The 26269-nt window shown below is 44.8% G+C and overlaps 1 protein-coding gene across 1 annotated transcript in view; it reads left to right on the top strand.

The window, feature by feature from the left end:
• RND2 (Rho family GTPase 2) overlaps positions 1 to 25247 on the top strand; it is an 83467-nt gene extending 58220 nt beyond the window's left edge. The window contains exons 4-5 of the mRNA XM_033918625.1: positions 16505 to 16639; positions 24638 to 25247. Coding sequence (XP_033774516.1) covers positions 16505 to 16639; positions 24638 to 24886 — 384 coding nt within the window. The 3' untranslated portion in view covers positions 24887 to 25247. The remainder of the gene's footprint in view (positions 1 to 16504; positions 16640 to 24637) is intronic.
• The last annotated feature ends 1022 nt before the right edge of the window (positions 25248 to 26269 follow it).

The following is a 26269-nucleotide window of genomic DNA, read 5'->3' as shown; positions in this document are numbered from 1 at the left end:
TCCTTCTGGACTTCATAAGACGTTACCTGTATAGGCAACCTATCAAAGTGAACCAATTCTTTATAATCAAGTCTGTTGCACCAAAACAATAGGAAGTATTTCTGTATCTTTCTGCCTTTCCCCTGAGCCTCTGAGTTTGCGCAGAGATGCTGACAACGAACGAGGTCGACTGTAGAGTTGATCTCTTGGTGGAGACGCTCCCCCCTAGGCCCGAAAAGTTCCATGCCCCATTCTGCCCCGCCCCCAGATGGCATCCACGCATGCAACGCAATGACGTCAAGTGCATGTGATGTCGTGGCGTTGCATGCGTGGATGCCCCTTCCCAGCGCAATTTTGACAGGAAGTTTTTCAAAACCCGGACGTCTGGTAACCCTATGGTGGAGACTCAACAGTGGCTTTACTGGCTCTTCTTGCTCGTAGCGCTAGAAAAGTGCTGAGTGCAGGGAAAAAGAAGCCTATGTCTGTGACATATAGCTAGGAGATGTGTGTGATCACATATGAGAAATTGGGGGGATGGTGCCACTCCTTTATTATATACAGTGCATTTGTCACCAGTTGAGTCTGATGTTTGATATAGGGCTGGGCAATTTGAAAAGTCTGAAAATTTATGCTCAAAAATGCTCATAATTTGTACTTTCCATCTGTGAAGGAATTTATGTTGAATCAATTTTTATTATCAAATAATACAAAAACACAAACCAACAAACAAGAATCACAAGGACAAAGAAAATAATCAGATACATGAGATCGGATTCAACACCCCACCCACCCCACCCCCACCCCAAACTCCCTGATCTGAAAAGTAGAAGAACCCTAGTGCAGTAGGCTTGGACTCTGATAACCCACTGCCAAAGAGAAAAGCTAAACTCCAACACTGAGAAGAGAGAAAGAAGAAAAGAAAGAAGAGAAAAAAAAAAAAGAGAAAGAAAAAAAAAAAGGGGGGGAATAACAGAAGGTGCACCTGGTGCCTCACAAAAATAAAGGTTTCTCAGGTGCTGTTCTACAAATGTGGAATAATTTCTGACCGAGTTGAAGGTATTGTCACTACAAGTATGTACCTTTCGGGAATCGATTGAGAATTTGGATCTTTAAGGAGTGTTCTAGCTCCTTCTTAAGGGAGAAAGTAAGATTATTATACGAGGGGCCGCTAAAAAGGCAACAAAGTTGGGGCAGTCTCCATCGAGGGCTATACGCTTGAGGTCCAGCAATTTTCCACTTTTTTCATTCTGTCAGAAAAATATGGAACAAAAAAATGTTGAAAATCGCCCGGATTCTCAAAATGGTGCCGCAATTGGCCGGCGCCTGAAAACACAGCGCCCGTTGCACATCACTCAAACTACAGCGCTGTTTTGAGAATGTGCATCAAAGATAGGCGCCAGGGTTTTACAGGCCTACATTCCTGGCACCTGTCTTCGACGTAGGACCACACTTAGCAGCACTGAACGTCAGCCCCGTCCATAACCGCTCCTCGTTTGACGTTTGGCGCAGGTCAGTGTCATCTGAATAGACACCTCATGGCGCCTACTTTTTTTTTCTTAATTTGTTTTTTAATGGCGCAGTCAATTACTGCACCGTTAACGGCTAATTAAAACACGTAGGCGCCTTCCGAACGGCACCATTTTGAGAATCTGGGAGACTGCCCTAACTTGGTTGGTTGGGACGAGAACTTTTCAGCAACCCCCCTCAGATATTAGCTTGAGATTGGAGGGGATGGCTGGTTTGGAATGATGTATTTATATTTTTATGATGAATGTTTTATGTTGTCACCCGTCCTGTACAGTTTGTTAAGCTGAAAGTGGCAGGCTATAAAACTGTGTATCAAATTAAATGTTTTGTCGCAAAGCTTTCTGGAGCTGAAATCTCTCACAGAAGAAGATTCTGTTTCAAACACACAGCCCTTTTATTTTATTTTTTAGTCCCTGAGCTTATGAATAAATTCTTCCAAAAAGATTTCTTTGTAGGACAGAACTCTTCCTAAGCACCCCCTTCCACAAGTAATTACGCGCCAGCATTTTCTGTCTGGCTTAAAAACAATCAGATTTTTGCGATTTCAAACGAGCCCAGCACAGAGCCCGTAAATAGCATCATGCACATTATTGTTGGTTGCAGGCGATTAAACAACCCCTCCCCCACCATGAGGCAGCTAAAGCAGTTATTTGTTACAGGCCGGGCTGCGTCTTTATGAATAAATTGCATTGTGGTCTCTCTTGGCCTCTTGACCCCCAAAAGTCACGGCAAGAACCACAGCAGTGAAGTGAAGACCTTAACTCCTTTTGTACGGTTCCATCTGCCTGGTCGGAAATGCTTCTGCGTTGGGTGGAGGTTGCGATGCCCACCCGTCCTCCCTCCCTCCCTCCCTCTGACCTTCCCCTACCAGCTGAAGCAGACAAAGAACCTTCACATTGCCGAGCCAATGACTTCTTGTCAGGGAAAGAAATATTTCTCGAAGTTTGGGCACGGGAGGTGAGAGGAGGGAATGGCTGCAATGTGTAGGCCTGTGTGAAGATTTATCACCTTCTTGCCATCCTTGGTATAATAGGGGTTATAAATCTGATATTCTTTATTGACCTGCCAATTCTTGGGTGATCAGCTGGGAACTGTTAAAATGATTATTTTCACCCCTAGATGGATCTGATTTACAAAACCGCATTGCTTTGAAAAATTGTTTACCATCGCAGAATATACTTTTAAACCATCCTGGGTATTATGTCTGTAATGCATCTGTTGAGCTGACGGCACACTGAACTGGGGGCCGTGGCTCGAGGGCATCTGGAAGTGCGTGATGTCCAAGTGATGATGTCATGCACATGCATGACATCATCACATCGACATCTGTGTATGCGTGGAGGCCCTCCACCACCAGTGGAGGGCTGAAAAAAGATAAGGTGTAGAGAGGAGGAGAGATACCAGTACTGTATTTTCTAATAAAGTTTTTGGGATGTGGAACGAATCGGCCGAGTTTCAATTATTTCCTATGGGGAAATTCGCTTTGATATAAGAGAGCTTCTGGAACGAATTATGCTCGCAAACCAAGGTACCACTATACTGCAGACTGTGGTGACTCTTGGGCCGAATTTATGTGCATGCTTAGCTCCTGGTTAGTGGAGTTTGGGGACCCTCCCTCCTATATCGAAGCAATCCTGGGTAAAACCCCCTCACCCAACATCTCTTGTCTCTATAATACATTCATGGCTTGGCTTTACACTGGAGAAGCATTGTGCTTTTTGGTGAATGATATTTGAGTACCATGAAGAGCCTTGTTCTTGCCCTGGTGGCACTCCAAGCCTCTGCAAAGCATTTGTTTACTGTTTCTCTGATAAACCCACTAGGAGGGTGGAGGCAAACTGAGGGAATTATAGGACAGAGTAACTCGGTCTGAGAAGCATGAGCGAGAGCTCAGAGCTGTGACTTTCTTCGGGGGTGGGGGAATACCTGGGAGTTGAGTCTTATATGCAGCACTGAAAGTTGTTGGCTTTATGCTGCCTAGAATTAGAAGGCAACAAACTGCTTTTAGACTGGTTTTGTGTATAAAACCAGCAGCATAGGCAATGCTTTACTCCTAGCGGAATTCTGCGCAAAAAAATTAAAATTTCTGCAAGTTTACTTGTCAAAATTTTAACAATATTTTTGCTAATTATCTATATTCCATTTAAAACATTTTAAATAAAATGTTTTTATTCTACTTTTGTTGCCTGGATGTTATATTTTTCCATCATGTTGGTTCCAGTTTCTTTTTTCTGCTTTCCTGTTGTCTGTGGCTACTATCCATTTGCTTTTCTACTCTCTTCTGTCTATTCCCTCACTACACCTGCTTCAGATATATTGATCATTCCTTTTTAGCTTTTTCTGCCTTTTTCTTACCCTCCTTCTCTTTTTCACTTTTATCTTCTCTCTCATTCCTTCCTCAGCCCTTATTCCCTTTTATCATCAATGTACCTCCATTTCTACCCTCTGTAATATCTCTCTATTAACTTCTAATTGTCCAGAATTCATAAATAGATACCTCATTCCTTCAAGGTATCTAAGGTCTGCCTCACAACACCTCTTAACCATTCCATTTTTTCTGTCACAGCTCCATCGCTGTGGAATGCTGCCCCTGTTCACGTAACGAGAAGAAACATCATTGGAACGTTTTAAATCAAAACTAAAGGCATTTTTATTTAGGGACGCCTATAATATATAACTGTCCTTTTTAGGACGACATGAAAATTCCTCTCCCCATGTTTTTACCTGTCATGTTTCTTTCCTTATTGATATTCATTTTGCTGCTTGTATTTGTAAGTTTGTCTGACTAAATCGTGGTCTAAAGTGTATTGTTTTATAAATACCTATTATTTTTTAATTGTACATCGCCTAGAAACCTTGTATAGGCGATTTAACAAATTTTAAATAAAACTAGAAACTTATCGTCTCTTCCATTTCCTTGCCACTCTCTCCACCCTTATAGCCCAGCATCTGCTCTCTCTTCCTTCTTTCTCCACCCTCATAGCCTGACATATCCCTATCTCTTCCCTGCTGTACTCTCCCCCATGGTCCAGCATTTCTCCCACTCTCTTACCTCACTCCCATTTCCAGGCATCTCTCCATTCTGTTCCTGGATCCAATATCTCCCTCCTTCTTTGTGACTCTATACAGAGCTGTGTATGTCTGGTAGTGCTATAGAAATAATTAATAGTAGCAGTAGTATCTCTCCCTCCCTCTCATCCACCCCCATATCCAACACCTCTCTTTTTTTTCCTTGTGTCCTGTGTCAAATCTCTCTATCTCGCTCCATGCACCATTTCTCCCTTCCTCCCCTCCATTATGTGCTATTTTATCCTTTCCCCTCACCATGCATGTCTCCCTCTCTTCCCCCTGGCCCACCATCTTTCCTTCCTCTCACCCCTCCCATCCTCCTGTGCCAGCAACTTTCCTTCTTCTCCTCCCCTATACTCTAAGGCTTGCTTCTTTGGATCACGGTATCAGCAACGACTCTCACATGCTGCTTGCCACTAACCCGGAAGCCTCCCCTCTGCAGCGGATGGACTTCTGGGTTAGTGGCAGGCAGCAAGTGGGAATTGCTGCTGATACTGCAACCCAAAGATGCTGATATGATCAAGATTCTGTGCAGGAGAAGGGAATTCTGTGCAATTCTGCATTTCACAGTTGTGCAGAATTCCACCAGGAGTAATTAGTTTGTTATGCTGATATGTCTAATATGAAGTAAATGGCCAGGTGAGATTTGTCAGACAGTGACTTGGTGACAGAAGCACTCGGGCACAATTGCTAACCTGGCTGTTGTGACCCAGGGATGCCTTAAAGAGGCAGTGTTCACAGCTATCAATAAGAGGAAGGAAAGGAGGCCTGGCCCAGCCCACTGCACAATGCTGACACCTACTGGCTGGGCATGGGATGCACATGCACTGGCTTTCAGAAGAAGCAGAGTCTCTGACTCCCTGGTTGGTGGCAAGATGGATAAAGCCCTAGCCCATTTAGCAATAAACCTCAGGCCACCATGATTAAAGGTTCATGGCACTGGTATCCCCATAGAAACCAGTTTTGATTGAAAAGGAGCTGGGGGACATGTAACAGAAATTTGAAAACCATTCAGCAACTCCACAAGTCCATTTTCACTCTTGAAAAAAGGAATGCCATTTTTTTTTTTTTAACATTGAAAGATTCATTGTCCCTGCATCCAGCATTTCTCACTCATGGGGAACTTCCTTTTAAAAAAAAATGTTTTCCCACATAGGCAGACTATCACTTTCTGAATAAGGCTGAAAAGAGCTTGGGCTGGGGGTGGGGTGGAGGAAATCTATCATAAATCAGTTTCTGAGCACAATGTTTACTTTCCCTGTCATTTAAAAAAGATTTATTCTAACCATTTATTAACTGTTTGAGGGCTTCTTCCTTCCCACCACTTGACAACATCTGCAAGTCTATTCCTTTTCACAGAGCTTACTGCAGAGTGAGTTAGAGATTTTTTTTATGACTAAGATTGAAGAAATTCTGTCTTCCTTTGTGAGTTACAAGAAGACTCAGTCCCCTGCTTTCCAGGGTTCAGCTATACGGAAGTATTTCACATGATATATCTGATCACTGGAAGATGGCTAGACTCTTGTGCTGGTTGTTTCCCAAATTAGATTTGGACAACTTCCTGGAGGAAAAGTCCATAGCCTGTTATCGAGAAAGACATAGGGAAGCCACTGCTTGCTATGGATTGGTAGCATGGAATGTTCTCAGGGTAGCCAATCCACATCCCAATCTCAGCTCTGGAATGTTGCTCTCATTGGGGTTCCGGAATCTTGCTATTCTTTGTTGATACTCCTTGGGTTTTGGCCAGGTACTAGGGACCTGGATTGGCCACTGTGAGAATGGGCTACTGGGCTTGATGGACTATTGGTATGACCCAGTGAGGGTATTCTTGTGTTATGATTTGTGTAGTCCTATTGCAGTCTGTGGTTCTCTGGAACTTTCTGGAGTGTGAGGAACCAATATGTTAAGCCTTCTAAATGGCTACCAAATGACTTGGAACTGCCACAGAGAAGTATGATCACAGCTTGTAAGTTTTTCAGTTTCATGGTTGACTTCTATAGTGATTTTTTTGGTGGGGGTTGGTTGGGGGGTTAGCATTTTACCTTGGTAGTGGTTTATGACAAGCTACATTCAGGTATAGTAGGTTTTTTCTGCCTATGGTTACCAGACATTTGGATTTACCCGAACATGTCCTCATTTTAGAGGACTATCCGGGCGTTTAGACAACTTTCTACAATATCTGGGGTATTCTCTCCTGTCCTCCAATTACCTCCTCTGGCTCCGCTGAAATTTAATCTTCAGACCAGTTGACAGCAGCAGCGAGGTGAGTCTGCCCCAGAAGCCTTCTCTCTGGAGCAACTTCCTGTTCCTGTGTAGGCAGGATGCTCCAGAGAGAAGGCTTCTGGAGCAGGCTGATGGCAGCAAGCTCACCTTGCTGCTACTGTTGGCTGGCCTGAAGATTAAATTTTGGCAAAGAAGTAGGTGGGGGACAGGGAAGAGCCATAGGGAGAAAGAGAAGCACTGTCCTGTGGGGGGGATTTGTAGGGAGGGGGATAGAGAGGAAATACCTGTGGGGAGGTGGAGGGAGGGAGAGAGGTACAGAAGATGGGAAGGGGGACTAAAGAAATGGGTGGAAGGTAGGGCATGGCAAGTATGAGACTGGTGAAAGGTAGGGGGTGGGGTGGAGCGGGGCAGGAGCGAGGGGTTGTATGTCCTATATTTATACATCATAAATATGTTAACCCTATCCCTGTCCCTAGAGGGCTTACAATCTAGGTTTGTACCTGAGGCAATGGAGGACTAAGTGACTTGCCCAAGGCCCTAAGAAGCCTGGTCTTCTTGTTTTACGACTTGCTGTTTTAACCACTAAGCCACTTATCCACATATGCGCAGTTCTCTTTCTTGTAAACCACGCTGAGCTGTGAGGTTGTAGCGGTATATAAGATTACTGTTGTTATGTTATGACATGATATGGAAGATACTAACTCAAACACTTTGCCTAATAATTGAGGATGTTTGAGCAGAAGTTTTAGTATTGTGGGGGAGGGTTTTTATTGCTATTTTGAATATATTCACTATATGATGTTATGATGATAAGGGATTTGTATTATTGATTAATTAATAATTTATATCTTTTACAAATAAGTAAATTCATATATGTGTAAGGTCTTAGCTTCTCTTTTGTGTTGGAGTATTTAAATATTTTGGGATGTATTTTGGTTTATCTGTTTGTGAATGATACTCGCATTGTAGTGTATCTAGATAAAGACCCCTCTTTGCTTGGAAGCCTCGATTTCTTGGTTTGACTCTTACAGACTTAAGCTGAACCCTGGTAAATCAGGAAGCACTTTGTTCATTAGGTTTTGGAAGGGAGGTGGAGTAAACCACCTTTGCTTGCTGGCACGTCTATCTGCAGTCTGGGGATTTAGCTGGATTCAGATTGTATCGGGCGATGGTGCGCCTGTATCTGGAGTACTGCATCCAATATTGGTCGCCGTACCTAAAGAAGGATATGGCGATACTCGAGAGGGTTCAAAAGAGAGTGACATATTTGATAAAAGGTATGGAAAACCTTTCATATGCTGAAAGATTAGAGAGACTGGGAATTTTTTCGCTGGAGAAGCAGAGACTTAGATGGGATATGATAAGATCACGAAGGGCATAGAAAAAGTGGAGAGGGACAGATTCTTCAAACTTTCGACAACTACAAGAACGAGAGGGCATTCTGAAAAATTAAAAGGAGACAGATTCAGAACCAATGCTAGGAAGTTCTTCTTCACCCAACGGGTGGTGGACACCTGGAATGCTCTTCCAGAGGGAGTGATAGGACAGGGTACGGTATTGGAGTTCAAGAAGGGATTGGACAATTTTCTGAAGGAAAAGGGGACAGAAGGGTATAGATAGAGGGCTACTATTTAGGTCCTGGACCTGATGGGCTGCCGCGTGAGCGGATTGCTAGGCATGATGGACCTCAGGTCTGACCCAGCAGAGGCACGGCTTATGTTCTTATGGAATTCAGCAAACAAGATTTCATCAATGGTATATGTTTGCTTTGCATTCATTACGATGAGTCAAATCTTTTTCTCAGAAAGAAGACTTTTGACTTTGACCCATGCAATGATAACCAATCGATTAGATTACTGTAGATGTTTTTATATGGTCTCTTCACCCTCCCCCCCCCTGGGATATTGCTGCAAGGCTTATAATGGGGAAAATGTGAAATGATCATATATCCCCTGTTTTGAGATTTCTACACTGGTTGTCCATTGAAAAGTGAACCAAATTTAAGATCATGTGTCTGGTTTTCTGGGCTTTCCATTATGAAAACCCAAGATATTTAGCTGAGTTGTTGGCTCCTTTCCTAAAAAATTATTTAATTCCTCTATCAACTTTGTTGCAATTTACAAAGGGTGTTTGCATCCCCCTCCCCCAACACACACACATTTATGGAATTCTTTCTTTATGGGACTCTACCTAAACATAAAGAAGACCAAAATCATGACTATAGCCAACAAGAAAGTCCACATAAAGATCAGCAATGAAGAAATAAAAGTGGTTGACAGCTTTGTTTTCTTTAGGTCCTTCATTGATTACAGTGGCTGTTCGACAGCAGAGGTCAAGCATCGATTAGCACTGGGGTGTGTAGCCATGGTGAGCATGGACCATATATGGACATGCAAGGATATCTGTCACCATCAAACAAAGACTGATCACTGTGTTCTCAGTCGTGACATATGGCTGCGAGACATGGACACTCACGAAAGCAGATAGAAGAAAAATTGATTCCTTTGAGCTGTGGTGCTGGAGAAGACATCTACGAATCCCATGGACAGCTAGGATCACCAACAAAGATATTCTTGATCATATAAACCCAGAGTTGTTTGTAACGGAAACTGACCTGTTTTGGACATATAATGAGGGTGAATTCACTAGAAAAGGAGGTGCTACTCGAAATGGTCAATGGTGAAAGGAAGCAGGGGAGACCAAAGGCCCATTGGCTGAATGACATGGGAATGAACATCAAGCAATTGAAAGAAGTTGTGGACACAGGGAAGCATGGCGAGGACTGGCCTACAGAGTATCCAAGGGTCAGACAAGACTGAATGGATAGTAGTAGTAGTTCTTTATCTCTGAGGATTTAATTAGAATCCAATTATATTATGTTCAGAAAATGGTTAAATCCTGGGTTGTTGGTTTTTTGTGGGGTTTTTTTTTGTGGGGTAGGGGTTGACTTGTTGGCTTTTGGCTTTCATGGAAGAATAGGGAGTCCTTTTACCAAGCTGTGCTAAGTACTAATGCGTGTTTACCACAGCTTAAAATGGCTTACTGTGGTAAGATGTACATGTGAGCATGCTGCCCTTGCGCTAAGAAACAAATTTGATTGTTTTGGCTGAGGGGGCGCATCTGGGATGGAGATTATGTGCAGTCCTGTGGGAAAGACCCATGTAAGGGTGCGCTGAGGCCACGTTTTGCCTTTGTAAACCCTTAGGTGAGCAGAGTAACTGGGTGATAATATCAGAGGGTTTATTGTTTTATTGCTTTATTTGGATAAGGTTTGACGGTAAAGAAGGAATTAAATGGGTTGGGTACAGTGTTCCCTCTAAGCGGGCGGGTGTTGTGAGCAAACTTTTTTCACCGTGAGCCAAAAATATCGGGCGCCAGCAAGTTATGAGCCAACTCGCCCGATTCTCCTCTCGCCGCCCTGCCATCTGCCGTACGCCTCTTCCGATCGTGCGCTGTGACGAGAAACGTGTGCGCTGCGATGTAATATTTTGTGCGCCAGCGCACGCCAGCGCAGCTTAGCGGGAACACTGGTTCAAATGGTTTTATTTATTTCCCCAAATTAATTTTTGTTATACGCATTGAAAATATTTGATATTGCGTTTAAATCAAAATCTCAATAAACTTGAAACGAGTGCCCGTGAGATTGTGGGAGGGTTAAATACTCAAAACTTAGAAGTTTTTGCTACGCCAGCTTTCTGGTATCTTTACATACAGTGGCGTACCTAGCATATGTAACATCCGGGGCCCATCATTTTTTGGCACCCCCCCCCATCTGTAAGAAAAACATGATTTTTAGTAACAAACCACACGTCACACATGAGTACCTAGGAAAAGGCAGCATCTTACATATTGCAGTGAGCAGTACATCAATACACCCATTGTAAAACTAAACAAGCCAGACCAGCACAGATCAATCCTACACCGTCAATCCTAACAGAAAACCATGTCTTTCGAACACACAGAACACAGAAAACACCTTCGCCTAGTAAGGAATATGTAATCACAAACTAACCCCTCCCTCTTTTACAAAACTGTAGTGTGGATTTTAGCTACGGAGGTAACAGCTCTGATGCTCATAAAATTCTGAGCATCAGAGCTGCTACCACCAAGGCTGGTGCTAAAAACGCTTCACAGTTTTGTAAAAGGGGGGATAAAATAAAAATACATAGACAAAGGTTAAATTGAACCAGCAAGAAGCTGGACTCTGCATACAATGCTTCACAGAAACAGTGACACATGTCTCCTAAAGCAATAAATAAATAGAAATTTTTTTCTACCTTTGTCTTCTGTGGTTTCTCCTTTCCTCATCTTCTTGTAACTCTCTTCCTTCCATTCACTGTCTGCCGTCTCTCTTCCCCTATATGGCATCTTCTCTCCTTCTATGCCCCTTCCAGAAACTGTATGCCTCCCCCTTCCATCTCTCCTTTCACCCCATTGGTCTGGCATCTCTCTCCTCGCCTTCCCTCTCCCACACCTCTCCTCATAGTCTGGTATCTCCCCTTCCCTGATTCTCTGGCATCTCTCTCCTTTCCTTTTCTTCCATCTTTCGTTCCCCCTCCATGCTCTCACATCTCCCCCTTCCTTTTCCCTTAGACTGGCATACCTTCCTCCTACGCTCCAAGCCCTGGCATCTCCTTTAATTCCCTCCCTCATCTTCCTTCTCCCTCCAACTGGGTACCGCAACACTCTTCCCTGCAGCTCTGCACTTCCCCACAATTGCCATGCTTCGGTTCCTCTTCTTCCTTCCTTCCTCCCCCCCCCCCCCGCGGGACCCTGCGGCACCATCAACTCTTACTCCCTCTAATGTCGGCCCTGCAGCTCCAGACTTCCTCGCACCTTCTCCCCTCCCCCTTTGGATCGCTATTATTTTAAATGTTATAGCCGCGGAGCTGTATCCATCAGTGGAGATGTCTAACCTCGGCCTGCCCTGGAACTCTTACTGCAACAGTGACTTCCTGTTCCTGCCTAGACGGGCGGCTGCTGCAGTAAGAGTTCCGGGGCAGGCCGAGGTTAGACATCTCCACTGATGGATACAGCTCCGCGGCTATAACATTTAAAATAATAGCGATCCAAAGGGGGAGGGGAGAAGGTGCGAGGAAGTCTGGAGCTGCAGGGCCGACATTAGAGGGAGTAAGAGTTGATGGTGCCGCAGGGTCCCGCGGGGGGGGGGGAGGAAGGAAGGAAGAAGAGGAACCGAAGCATGGCAATTGTGGGGAAGTGCAATCCCCCCAATGCGTCCCCTTACCTTACCTCCCCTTACCTTTGCGACGCGTGTGTGCGCTGTGAAGAGAAACTTTGCGCTGCGATGTAATATTTTGTGCGCGCGCGCAGGCCAGCGCACCTTAGCGGGAACACTGGTTGGGTATTAATTGTATTATGTTTGTTTGTACTACGCCTCGAGAGAGCATTTTGTTTGATGGATCTGTGATTGGGAACTCCTTCTGCTCCCCCTTATCCCTATTGAAGGATAGAGGAAGTAAAGGGAGGAGTGGCAGTGATCACCATGTCCACAATCTCCTCAGAGCTCTGGCCGGGCTGAGAAACCGAGTCTGGTGAATCCAGAACCATGGCAAAGCAATAATCACACTATACTTCCACTGAGCTATCAGCCCTTCCTATACATCTTGTACTGATAATAAATTGTCTCCCTGTATCAAGGTCTCAGTTTACTGGGCATGGTGCCTTCTGCCAGCGTTATATATAAAAAACCAACAATAATTTTCACCTAGCATGCCCATTCTAGCCTTCCCTCTAGGTCTTCCCGAACAGTTCAGTTGAGTCCACAGAGCATTAATTCTGCTTCTATCGATCCATAATTCCACTTGGACAACTTGTGGGGGAGTAAACGCATTTAAAGTCAATTTAGCATTAGAGGCCATATGTCCTCAGCTTTCACAGGGCTGGTAGGCTGCTCAGATCCAGCTGTTGAAATGTTAACCGAGGTTAAGGCCCGACAGGCAGAGAAAGGTGATTTAGACTCAAGGAAAGGAGGGTTTTGCGTCCTCAGTTGGAAATAATATCATCAAAAGACCTATAACAAAGTCCCATCAAATTGAAACTTCATTTACCCAGCCATGTAAATTGGGGGGTAACTAGGGTTCTCATCTTGCCTTGTATTTTTCCTTTTCCTGCCATTTGCCTGAGGTATTTCCTCCCATAAATTTTCAGATAGATTTATTTGCTTAAGATATATGTGAGTTATAAATATTTCTCATGGTTTTTCAGTCTTATTTTTTAAGATCTCTTAGACTGATAATTGTAGTTGAGTCTCGGGGGGGAAACATTTTTAACTTCTAAAGATGTGTTTTTCCCTCCGTCTAGGGTGGTTTGGCCTCTGTCTGTGGGAAGCATGTTTAGCCTGGGATGCGCAAGGCTGGCGAGTCCCTTTTGCATCATGTAGTTGTAGAGAACATTGCTGAGGAGAATGAGATCCCAGCAGAGGATGGGGAAGTTTGAGCTGTGTTCTAACATTTAAGTCTTATGTGGACCAAGGTGAAGGGTGGGAGCTGATTAAAGACAGAAGCTAGAGACCTTTGGGGTGGCCCTCATCATTCTGGCTTTGTCTCTCTACCCAAGTTCACAGCAGGAAGGGGAAGTGGATGCTTGAAGGAGAGTAGAGTGCTGCATATGACTTTCAGTGCTATAGAAATGATAAATAGTAGGTAGTAATGAGTAGACAAAGAGAATATATTTGGAAATGCCAATCTCCATGAGGATACCCCCAATGAAAATTTGAAGAGAGGCTGAGTCCTCACATAAGATATTTGATGGCTGTCCTTCAGTTCATTTGGATCCAAAGTGGCTTCCACTTAAAAATTAGGGTCCCGAGCCTGCCTAAAGCTGGGCTTTGAGCTCCTTCTGAAATGTGTGACACTGATTCTGGGGTCAGGAGAAATACCGACTTCAGTGGCATAGTAAGGGGAGGGGGGTGCAATCAGCCCCGAGAGCCATCTTGGTGGGGACGCTGGCATCCATCCTCCTCTCCTTCCCCTGCCGTGCACGTGCCTTCACTTCTCTCCCCACCCTTACCTCCAACCTGCTGCTCGCCCTCTGACATCACTTCCAGAAAGTGACGTCGGAGAGAGAGCCAATGCGGGCAGCATGTTGGTGATGCTTTATTCTTTATATTCCACTTATATCCTAAGTGGTTTTACATTCAGGTACTTCATCATATTTCCCTATTTGTCCCGGTGGGCTCAAACTCTTTCTATTGTATCTGGGGTAATGGGGAGATTAAGTGACTTGCCCAGGGTCACAAGGAGCAGCATGGGTGCTGAGGTTGTAGCTCTAACCACTGCACCACATACTCCCTTTGCGCAGGGGAGCGGGGAGGGATGCCTCTCACCCTTGGTACGCCATTGACAATCTGGGTCCTTTATTTCCTTAAAAATTGGAAAACATGTAAAGAGGATGGAGCCTGCCAGTTACCCCTCCAAACTGTGAGCTTGGTGTTAGAATTTCTGGCCCCGCTGCCTGCAGGTCCTTTCCTTTCTTCGTGTGCGAGGTAAACTGTAAAATGAGTTCAGAGGTCTTTTCAGCAATCTGTGGCTTAAGGAATCTCAACACTTTCCTTTTTTTCATTCCTAACATAAAATGAGCAGGATTTGAGCAGTTTGCTTCAGTTATTAAGTGTGGCTTGGAGGGATTGGCGATGTCAGATAATCCGGAGTATTCATGTTGCCATTTTAAAGAGAATACTGTAGTTCATTGTGCGCAAATTCAAGTGTCGACTGGAATGAAATGCCCCCAGGCACAGCGGGGTACAATCTCTTGGGCTGCACTGCCACAGATGGAGAAAAATAGGTTTTGGTTTTAAAAAGAAAAAGTAATTTTCTCAATTGGTGGGGGCTTGGCAAACAATGATACCATTGCTCTGACCCCTTCTCTCTCTTGCCCCTGAAGTTCTTATAAATATATATATATTTTTTTAAAAACCAAAAAAACAGAGCTGCCAAGTTAACCCAGTTTCAGGCTAGAGATTTCAGGGCAATCCTGGATTTCTGACCACTTCATCCTAGTGCACTATATGGGACGAGCAGCGTTGATTTCAATGGGCAGGATCAGACACTACAAATCCCACACTGCTTTGGATGTAAGTTCAAAACCAGGATTGGCCAAAAATCTCCAGCCCGAAACTGGGTAACTTGGGAGCTCTTGTAGTTATGCTTGAGGGCAAGGAGCTAGGGATGCTCAGGTTGGTCCAGTCCTGGGTTTACCCCAGTGCATGCAGGAACTTGTAGTCTTGCTTTTCTTAGGGAATGCAATTAACACATCAGAGCTACAAGTTCCTGCATGCAATGAAGTTATCCGGTGACTGGATCAACTACACTATGATATTGTGACCAGTATCTTGGGTTCAGAAAACTTTTAAAATCATTTCTGTAGCAAGACAGGGAGCCAGCCAGGAAGTAACTGAAATGTTAATGGTAAAAGCCCATTTCTAAACTGTCTAATGCAAGTCCTGGGACAAAATGAAGAGTCAATGATGACATACTTGTATTTGTAACTATGACCTAACTGTATTATTAACTACTGATCTACCAGTAGTAGCAACACTATTGAATGTCTGAATCAAACTGTCCATTGCAATTTCCTGGGGAACTGATCCAACCCCTTGTAATGTAATCTGACCATGAACTGAATAGGTAAAGGCGGAATAGAAAACCTGATTAACATAACACAGCACTACACAACATACAACAGTGTTTCTCAACACGCGGTACACTGCCTGGCCGCCACCAGAGATCCCTCCCTGCACACCCGCCCATTGCTGAAGCTGCTGCTAGGGATCCCTGTCTGCCGATCTGCACCATCCCTCACCTCCCAAAGCCCAACCCTGTTACTTTGTTGGAGCCGGACTGACTCTTTCCTCCCCCAGCACCACTCCATGCAGGGACGCAAGCAGTGACTCACACGCTGCGTAGCTGACCCAGAACCTTTTCTCCGATATCAGAAATGACGTCGGAGGGAAGGCTTGTGGGCCAGCCAGGTACAGCATGTGAATTGCTGCATGTGCCATCCCTGCACTAGCTTTGTGCGAGTTGATTTAGGTCCTCTATATTGCTGACATGATACCTTTTGCCTTTTTGAGGTTTTTTAAATTAGGGAATACTGTCACAAGATGTTTTAGCCTCCATTTACAGGAGGTAAGGGGCTTTTTAAAAACATGCACTTTTCTAAGCGCTCACACCCCCTAGAACAGTGGTCTCAAGCACGTGGCCCGCCAGGTACTATTTTGAGGCCTTCGGTGTGTTTATCATAATCACAAAGGTATAATAAAACAGTTTCTTGATCATATGTTTCTAGCTATAAATGACAATATTATTATTAAGACTTAGCCAAAAGGAAAGATTTATAAACTATAAAGAGTTTTACCTCATGCAAAATTGTCATTTCTTTAATGAGACATTAACTATTTTTTCTGAGGCCCTCCAAGTACCGTCAAATCTAAAATGTGGCCCTGCAAAAGGTTTAAGTTTGAGACCACTGCCCTAGAACTTCAGTCTCCATTTTATGCAAATTTTTCTCATGCATAATCATTAGAGTATCCAGAAAATCTGACCTGTTGGTAGCTCTTGAGGACTGAGAGTGAAGACCGTTGGCCATGAACAGCCTAAAATGCTTCATTAAAGTTTCCTTGTCTTTTCTGAGCTCCTCCACTTGATCACTGGCTCCAGTTTCTGACTGTTTTCTTTCTCACTCTCAGTGGCAAGGAGAGACGCAGGAGTTCTGTCCCAATGCCAAGGTCGTGCTGGTGGGCTGCAAATTAGACATGAGGACCGACCTGAACACACTCCGTGAACTCTCCAAGCAGCGGCTGATTCCAGTCACGCATGAGCAGGTGAGGTACTTCCCCAAACTCCTTTCATTAAGGCCTAGTGGAGTGATGACAATTAACTCGAGTCAAGAGCTGACCTTTGTGAACGCATCGTTTTACAACTGTAAAGGCACATTCTCTGCAATAGGTTGAGCACCATTTTGCTTGTCATGTTAATAGCATTTAAAGGTTGGTAGTGTCTTCCAAGCCTGATGCTGCCTAAGCAACCTTACATCTTACTCAAGTGACCTGGAGAAATCAAAGACCATCAGAACCAGGAAATGGGTTTCAGGCCAAGCTGTTTACTTCTGCAGGTGCTGTGGTATTTATACGGGGCTTTAGGAATTATGGCTCGCTGTATTTTCATAGTGTTTCCATAGTGCTCACTTCCTGACTGAGAACTGCGTTTCACACCAGCACAGAAGTGCGATCCGACCTGCTGATTATGAGACTCACACATGGCAGAATGTGGCAGTCTTTAATTAACTGGCAGTCACGGGATTCAGTTCTAGTGCGTTTACAAAAGATGTAGGGTGGCGTCTGCCCAGTTAATTTACAGTTAAAGTGCCATAGATCCTTGTTGCTTTATGGTTTTCCCCTCTCTGCTTCACAAGGATAAGATCCTCTGTGCTTTTCCCAGGCTTTCTTCAATTTTGAGTACCTCCTCCTCTTCCTGTGGGAGTCCAGACCACACATTTCACCACCCTTTCCTTGAAGAAATGTATGCTGTTCTTCTTCCCAAGTCTGCTCCCCTCAAAGCCTTGTACCCTGACACCTTTCTAGAATTATCTTTCCTATAAGCATCTGAATATCTTTATCGTGTCCTCTCCTCTCTAGACTGTGCATATTTAGTTTCAAATCCTAGACACTTTCTAATAAAAACTTTCATTCAGCCTTATAGTACCTTGGCACATGAATAATCCATTAGATTCCCCATTTGTATAATCAGGGGTGAAGTTTTCCTATTACTAAGCAATAAAGTGTGTGGTGCAGTGGTTAGAGGTACAGCCTCGGCACCCTTAGGCTGTGGGTTCAAATCCCGCACTGCTCCTTGTGACTCTGGGCAAATTACTTAGGCCCAGATTCACTAAAGATAGCGACTCAATCGCTGTTAGCTGATTCTCTGGCCGATTTTCAAACAGCAATTGATTCACTATCAAGCTTGCATGCAAATGATTTGCACGGACTGGCAGGTTGAGAACTGGCCCTGGATTCCGGTAGAGATGTCTGATCTGGAGAGGTAGATCTGGCAGTCATCAGCATAGAGGTGATATTGAAAGCCATGGTAGGATATCAGTGCACTGAGGAAGTGGGTATACTGTCTATGGAGACAAGGAGAGGGCCCAAGACAGAGCCTTGTGGTACACCAATTGACAGTGGGATAGCAGTGGAGGAGGATCCATCATTACATACACTGAAAATGCAATCGGAGAAGTAGGAAGAAAACCAGGAGAACAGAACCCTGGAATCCCAGCGAGGAAAGTGTGTCAATCAACGGTATCAAAGGCAGCAGTTAGATCAAGAAGGATGAGGGTAGAGCAGAGGCAATTGGATCTGGCTAGAAACTGGTCATTAGAGATTTTAACAAGGGCAGTTTCTGTGGAATGGAGTGGGCGAAGGCCCGATTGAAGTTTGTCAAGAATAGCTTGAGATGAAAGGAAGTCCAGACAACGGTGGTGAACAGCATGTAACTTGGATAGGAAGGGGAGGATGGAGATGGTGCAATAGTTGGAGGGGGTTGTGGGGGGGTCTAGTGAAGATTTATGAGGAGAGGTGTGACTAGGGTATGTTTGAAGACATCAGGAAAAGTTGCGGTGAAGTGTGATAGGTTGAGGACGTGACAGATAGGAGGGATGACAGTGGGAAAGAGAGTGCTGAGTAGGAGAGTGGGAATTGGATCAAATGTGCAAGTAGTAGGTTTGGAGGAGAGAAGATGTACAGGTTCCTCTTCAGAAAAGGTGGCAGGGGTTGAAGAGAGGTTGGCAGAATGGACAGCTGGAACGGGGGGTGGGGGGGAGGTGTCCTGGTTTGAACTTGAGGTGAATTTTGTCTTGGAAGAACTCTGCCATCATTTGGGGGGAGGGGGGAAGTGAAGGGGAGATTGGAGGCAGGGACGGTTGCTCCCCTACAGGCATCAACTCACTTCCAGAACGGGAGTAGAGAGAAGACAAAGGAACAAAATTGTGGTCCTTGTGTTGTTTGTTTCCTTCTTTTTTGTTGGAGCTGGGATTTTAAATAATTTGTGAGAGTCTCAGAGAGAAAGGGAAAAGGATTTGATTTACCATCTATCTGTGGTTACAATGAAAGTGGTTTACATATTTATGTAAATATGGGGCAATGGAGGGTTACGTGACTTGCCCAGAGTCACAAGGAGCTACAGAGAGGATTGAACCTGGAGAGGCCAGCTGAAGGACATTATCATCAGAGTTCTGTGCTGGGTGTGTCCGATAGTCTCTAATTTGATTCAGGACTTCCTGGATGAATCCTGTGAATTGGGACTAAACTAGTCAAGTATTTTCTGGTTGTACAGCTTATAATTTTGGTGGTTTGGCAACCAGAGTGATTCCCAATGTGGATTTACAGTAAAGGATGCTGCCTCTTCTTTCCTATCATTACTTTATTTTCATATGTTTTATGCAGTCTTATATCCCGCCAAATACTCATGTAATGGAGTTCTAGGCAAATAGCATTTACATTTCATAAAACTTTACAATCATATATAAAAAAGATCGTATTGTGACATTAATAGAGACTTTTGCACATAGTGGGTTACAAATATCATTTTGTAGATAGTGAGTTACAAATGGCTTTATCGTTACACAAAGTTCTACAAAGTGAAATTCTAATTTTACTCGCAGGTTTCTGAAAAGCCATGCTTTCAGGTGTTTGCGGAACATGTACAGAAATAACACGGATCTGGCAAACTTCCTGACTTTTTTTCATTAGTTCTACCTTAGCACAATGGGCCAATCACAATTGACCTTAGGGACTCAAAGGTCATTTGTGATTGGTCTATTGTGTCCCAGCTGAACCAATGAAAATTCACAAAGACAACGGAACAGCATGCACTGGAGTTGAACACGGCAGAGGGTAGTAGGAGGTGAGTGGAAGCTTGTTTGCTGTGGGGTTATAATGAACTTCTAAAATTAGACCAGGAAGGCCAGGGGGATGCTGAGCGAGGGAGGAAAAAAGATGGAAGTATGATGGCCTTCGAGAGGGAGGGCCTCCTAAAGCTGCAGGGCTGAGGGCAACTGCTCTGTTTGCCCTAAAGGCCCTTCTTGAAGTTTACGGGGAGAAAGATAGATGGACTGATTGTGTGGGGGGGGGGAGGAGAGGTGAAGGGAAAGAAATAATGGGCCTGGAAATAGATGAGAGGGAGAGAGATGGTGGACAATGGGATGGAGGGAGGGAAAAGAAAGGGGGAGAAGTTGGACCCAGGGGGTGGTGTGGAGGGAGGAAGTATAGAGATACTGGATAGGAGGATAGTTGAGAAGAGAAAGGGAGAGATGATGGACCCTGGGGTGGTGGGAAAGGAGGGAGAGAGATGTTGGATGAAAGAGTAGGTGAGAAAAAGAGAGATGGTCGGTCTGGGGTTGGTGGGATCCATTACTGCAGCTGCTTTTTCACTCTTTGGGCCGCCGGCAGCATGTTGCCTTCCGTTGCCTGGAAGCTTTCCTTCTGTTACTGCTTCCTGTCCCCACTTAGAAGCAAAGCAGTAGAAGAGGGAAAAATTCCAGGCCACCAAAGACAGCATCACGCTGCCGGCAGCCTGAAGAATGCAAGAGTAGCTGCCTTATCGGATCCTGTGGAAGGGAGGAACACAGTGGGGTGGCTGGGGGATCACAAGGGGGTAGTCATTAGAGAAATGCTGGACTGCGGGGATGTAGAAGAAAAACAAGAAAGAGATGCCAATCTTCCAGGGAAGGAGAGGACAGAGATACCAGACCACAAGAAAGGAGAAAGGGAACAAAAGAAATGTCAGACTACTGGAGGGAAAGGGAAGGAGAGAGAGATGCCAGACCATGGAAGGGATAGTTCAATTTAATATTTTATATATCTGGAGTGCCGCTTCTGATGGCTCTTTAAACACTTCTGATAAATTTTTAGTGTTATTGAGAATATTTCACTGCAAAGTTGTGGATATGAGATTATTCATTTAAGAATTGGACTGATTTGCATAACATTGTGAAAACTGTACCATAGCAAATCTTAAAACCTATTCAGCTGGTTTAAGGAGCGGACCACGGCAGAAGGAACGTGCTGCGGAGACTGACGTCAGCCTGCTAGGTTCGCTCTGCAGGCTGCTTTAATTAGCTTTAAAGGGGGGAAATCCGGAGGACGCTGGGGGGGAAGTCAAGGAAGACAGCCACTCAATCCTGGTCCACAGTCCGTGGGGCTCAGCCAAGGGAGGGGCTGGAGCAGTGCCAATTTGGGGTGAGGCATAAACAATAGACAATTTTGTCACCTGAAGGACATCTGATAGGTAACATGAGGTTTGTAATTCAATAGTTGGTCTTGTGGTCAGTGGCCTATTGACTGCATTTTTCCTCCAGCAAATCAGTGGAAGGTTTTGTTTTTCTTTAAGAGTTTCAAGGTGGACTGCAGATCACTGAGGAGCTACTGAGCCATGCCAATTCATAATTTTATCTCACAGCATATATAAGGCTGTCTGTTTCCCAAGGAGAGAGGTATTTTGAACCCTTGGAGTAGATTCCATGATTTAGAATGTGAGGGTGCTGCAGTGCTGTTTGTCATGAGAAATCCATGCACACAATCCCATCAATGCAAGAGAAACATTAAACAGTATGAACAGCTGAAGAATGGCATTGAGATTATTAGCTATAGAAACGGGGACCCAGTGTATTGCAAGCTATGTGACTCGGCAGATTCCAGGTGTGCCTCAAGATGCCGGCGAGGAGGCATGGCACTGGCTGACTGCTTACAGGACGTGGCAAGAAGCAGTCAGCTGGCGCTTGTGCCTCTCCATCTTCATTGGCGCCTCTGCTACTTCTCACCTTTCTTTCTGCAGCACCCCTCCCCCCCAGGTAATAGGTGGCTCAGGGCCGCAAATGGAGGACATCTGCGTCTACTTCCACGCCACAGCTCTGAGATTAGTGTGCCACAGGTTAAAAAGTTTGCGACACATTGCAATAGAAGGGTGCGTATCCTTAGTCCAAAATAAAATTTTTTAAAAAAATTAGGTAAATGAATGAGAAGTAACATGTATTGAGATGTCACTTTCTGGACCCACGCCTAGGAAGTGATGTCAGAGGAAGAGCCAACCCTGGTGTGAGCAGTAGGTTAGGGTTGCTGTTCATGCTGGGAACGTTAAAAAGGTACAGGGAAGGGGTGTGCATGCAGCAGGAGGGGGCAGGGAAGGAACGGTTGGGGGTTGAGCACCTCTTACCCTCACTACGCCACTGGATGCACATATACCACAGAAGCAATCTGTAGCTGGCTTCATGGATGAATTTCATCTTTCTTTGTTCCATAGCTTTTTCTTTGTGTCTTATTCCCATACCAACTCTTTTTTGTGTTTTGGCATTTTGAAGCTGTGCCAGGACAAAGAAGAAAGGAGAGGTGGGAATAAACTTGCTCTTCTGCATAGGGCTCCAGTGAAACTCTGCTCTTTTGCTGCCTACGGTGTATTCGTGCTTTCATTTATCGGTGCAACACCTGCATAGAACTGTGATGATAAGCACAGGAGATCTCTAATGGTGGAAAGAGCGAAGTGTGTGTATGTGAGAGAGAGAAAGAGGGGTGTCAGTGTGTATATATCTATCATGTGTTTAAAATAGCAGAAGAGGTTTGTGTCCACAAAAGTGTGTGTGTGGTGGGGGGTGCATATGTGTACCCTGCCATGCTCAGACTGTCAGAGAGACTTGTGGCACAGCAAGTTCCAGAAGAGAGACTAAACTAACCAAGGAAACAGGGAGGGATGCAGAGATGCATCCCATCTTAGAGCTCCCACTCCTCCCCCCCCCCCCCCCCCCCCACCCTTCTGGAGGTAATAGGAGCTTTCCCAAAGCTCCCACTGCCCTCAACATCTAGTTCTTGTTTACCTTCACTGTAGACCAATGACTGATGCCAGTACCATGGACCTAGTGGCTTCTGGGTACACACGCTATGAGTTGCAGCCCAGATCTGTGTCCCCCTTGCAGCACTGATATACACCTTCTGCCTCGGTCTGTAGTCATCCCTGCTCTTGGTGGCATCAGGAACCTCACTTCATGGTCACCATTGCCCGTGTCCTTCTAGTCCTGCTCTACTAGCATATTACACTGCTGCAGCCAGGCATAGGACACTGGCAGTGGTGGCTCGTAGCTATTTCTGCTGAACTCGCCATGGTCCCATCACTCCTCAGAAGGCATTTATGCAGCCCAAGCTGATCACCATTAAGCTTGTCAACTGGATCCATATTCACCCAACAGAGTTGATCAGTCCTGGATTTACCCTATTGCATGCAAGGATGTGTAGTTTTGCTGAAATGCAATGGGGAAATCAGAACTACAAGTCCTGGCAAGCAATGGTTTAAACCCAGAACTGGATCAACTCTGTTGGGCAAATCTAGATCCAGCTGGCAACCCTAATCACCATATGTTGATTGTGTGGTAGATGAAGGGTATATAGGATACATAAAGGTTAAAGGGTGGGATGTCTGATGGGTGATGTGGAGCTGCTAAGTTATCTAGTTCCAGGAGGGAGATGTTATGGTCAGTTCTAGTTTTAAACTTGCACCTTAAGCAATGTAGGATTTGTAGTTCCAGGGCTGGGGTATAAGAAATCCAGGAGTGGCCTGAAATCCCCTTCCTGAGACTGGGTGACTTGGCAGCTCTGTGTGGGCAACATATGCTGGACAAGGTTTTGTGCCTGAGTTTATTTCTCGTTTATTAAAATCTTGTCAGAATAGATAGAGCAGAGTAGTCTGGATAACAGAACGAGAGAGAGAAGACAACATGTAGATACTAGAGAGAGTGAGAAGTGGGGAAAGAGCAGATAATTGAAAAAGAGAGGCAAGCACAAGATGAATGCTTTAGAGTCATTGAAAGAAAGCTGACTTCAGTACATTACATACAAAAAATACTTAACAATCCATCTACTGAGTTTCGAAAGAGCCCCACTAATATAATTATTATTAATAATAATCATTTCTCTAGCACTGCCAGACATAACGCATATAAGAGACAATCGCTGCTGGAAAGAGCTTACAATCTAAACCAGGGGTGTCCAACCTTTTGGCTTCCCTGGGCCGCATTGGCTGAAAAAAATGTTTCTGGGGCCACGCAAACGCTGCAGCAAGACAGAGGAGGGAGCCGGCAAGACGGTAAACATCCGGGGACAGCAGAGGAAAACACTGCATCGCCCTCAACCGGGGCCACACAAAATACTTCACAGGGTCGCAGGTTGGACACCCCTGATCTAAACAAAACCAACAGGACAAATAGGGAATTTCTCACAGAGGGAATGATAATTATATGTATGGAGATAGATGGATATATTTCTTCCTTGTTTCTCCTTCAGTGAAACCTGGATTTATTTCTGACTGCCCTTGACATTCTGTTTATGAGGCAGGTAGGATTTTTGGATGTTAACAAGGTTAAGTTAGGGCCTGCTTACTCTGATGCAGGTTAAGCTGTTTGAGCCACGCTGGGCCGCTCCCTCCTCGTGTAGAACCGTGCATTAAGCTATCACTGCTTTCGAGTGCCATAGCGGGCTGCTTCAGAGCTGAAGTGAGCTTGCTGGGGAAGGCCAGGAATTGTACTGGCCTGTAATTGGATGCGCGGAGCCTTTCAGCGTCTCCAAAGCCAGGTCTTTCATCTTCCAAAATGAGCAGATTTAAAGTTGGTGGGAGCTTGTGAAGCCAAGGAGTTGGGCTCATTTTTCTCAGCGCAGCCGTAGTCACTAACTGGAGCATTTGAAAAGCAGGATGAGGAAGTTGGCATGAAAGAGAAAATGTTGGCTTAATCTTTGTAACTTTTTGCTTTCTTTTCTCCATTTCTTCTTATCCCTTCTCTCTCTTAGGGCAGCATGCTAGCCCGGCAAATAGGAGCTGTCGCTTACACCGAGTGCTCGTCGAAAGTGTCGGAGAACAGCGTCCGGGATGTGTTTCACGTGACCACGCTAGCCTCCGTGAACAGAATGCACAAGCACCTCAAGCGCAGCAACTCCAAGAGGGGACTGAAGCGGGTCTCTCAGATGCCCGGCAGGACTGATTTGTTGACGGGCACAGAAATTCGGAAGGACCGGGCCAAGAGCTGCTCTATAATGTGAAACACCAAACCAGCAACAGATGAAAGAAAATGAACTGTAAATAATTAGTGTTCTATTGTTCATTTTTGTACAGTAACTGGTGAAGGGGGGGTGGGGAACAAATGGCATTATGCTAAATGCAAGGCCCAAAACTTCATTTCATGGAGTAATAGGAGGAAAGAAATGGAGGGGGAGAGTATGTGGAAAGCCCTCTTTCTCCCCTTCCCCCTGCATGAAGGTTGTGCATCTGATAAGCTGGTTTAGGGTTACCATATGGCTCTAGAAAAAGGAGGACGGATTGAGACATCTGGGATTTACTTCCATTGAAAGCAATGGAAGGAAGGAGGACATAAGAATTGCCATACTGGAACAGACCAGAAGTCCATCAAGCCCAGTATCCGGTTTCCAACAGTGGTCAACCCAAGTACCTGGCAAAAACCCAAATAGCAACAATCCAGAGCTGGTATTGTGACATCATAATTCCTCATTCCTCCAATGCCTAGGAGCCAACTTCATCAATGATATCACAATGATTGTCCTATACTTGGCTCCCATAAGAACATAAGAGTTGCCCTACTGGGACAGACTGAAGGTCCATCAAGCCCAGTATCCTGTTTCCAACAGAGACCAACCCAGGTCCCAAGTACCTAGTTAGATCCCAAAAAGTAAAACAGATTTTATGCTGCTTATCCTAGGAATAAGCAGTGGATTTCCCCAAGCCATCTCAATCATGGCAGACTGGATGGACCGTTCAGGTCTTTATCTGCTGTCATTTACTATGACCATGGACTTCTCTTTTAAGAAATTATCCAAACCTTTTTTTAAACCAGCTAACTGGCAATGAATTGTTGTCCCATCCCTTTATCATTTTCGTTGCCCGCCTCTGTACTTTTTCTATTTCTGCGACATCAATGGAAATAAAATGTGGATGTCTCAATCCTTCCTCCTTTTTCTGGAGCCATATAGTAACCTTAATGGCTGGTAGTGTAGAAGAGGAGCCAGTCAGCTGAGGGCTTATTGAGGTGTTGCCAAGCTTGTGAGTAAATAGTGCCAAGATTAGAAAACAAGAACATAAGAATTGCCACCGCTGAGTCAGACCAGTGGTCCATCATGCCCAGCAGTCCACTCACGCGGCGGCCCTCTGGTCTAAGACCAGCACCTACCAGCGCACGTTCTTGTTCAACAGAAACTTGTCTAACTTTGTCTTGAATCCTTGGAGGGTGTTTTCCGCTATAACAGCCTCTGGAAGTAATCATCTATTTTCATAGAGCTGGCATTTTTAAATCATAACCTTTCATAGCTCCTTTTCTGATTCCGTAATCAATAAGGAAGACGGAGGGTAATAGTTTATCGGGTACTAGTCTGTATTATGAGGTCCTCTGACCTGGTTTTGGTGGGGTGCAG

The sequence above is a fragment of the Geotrypetes seraphini genome, chromosome 13 (genome assembly GCF_902459505.1).
Source record: "Geotrypetes seraphini chromosome 13, aGeoSer1.1, whole genome shotgun sequence".
Lineage (NCBI taxonomy): Eukaryota > Metazoa > Chordata > Amphibia > Gymnophiona > Dermophiidae > Geotrypetes > Geotrypetes seraphini.
This window is presented reverse-complemented; position numbering and strand designations above follow the sequence as displayed.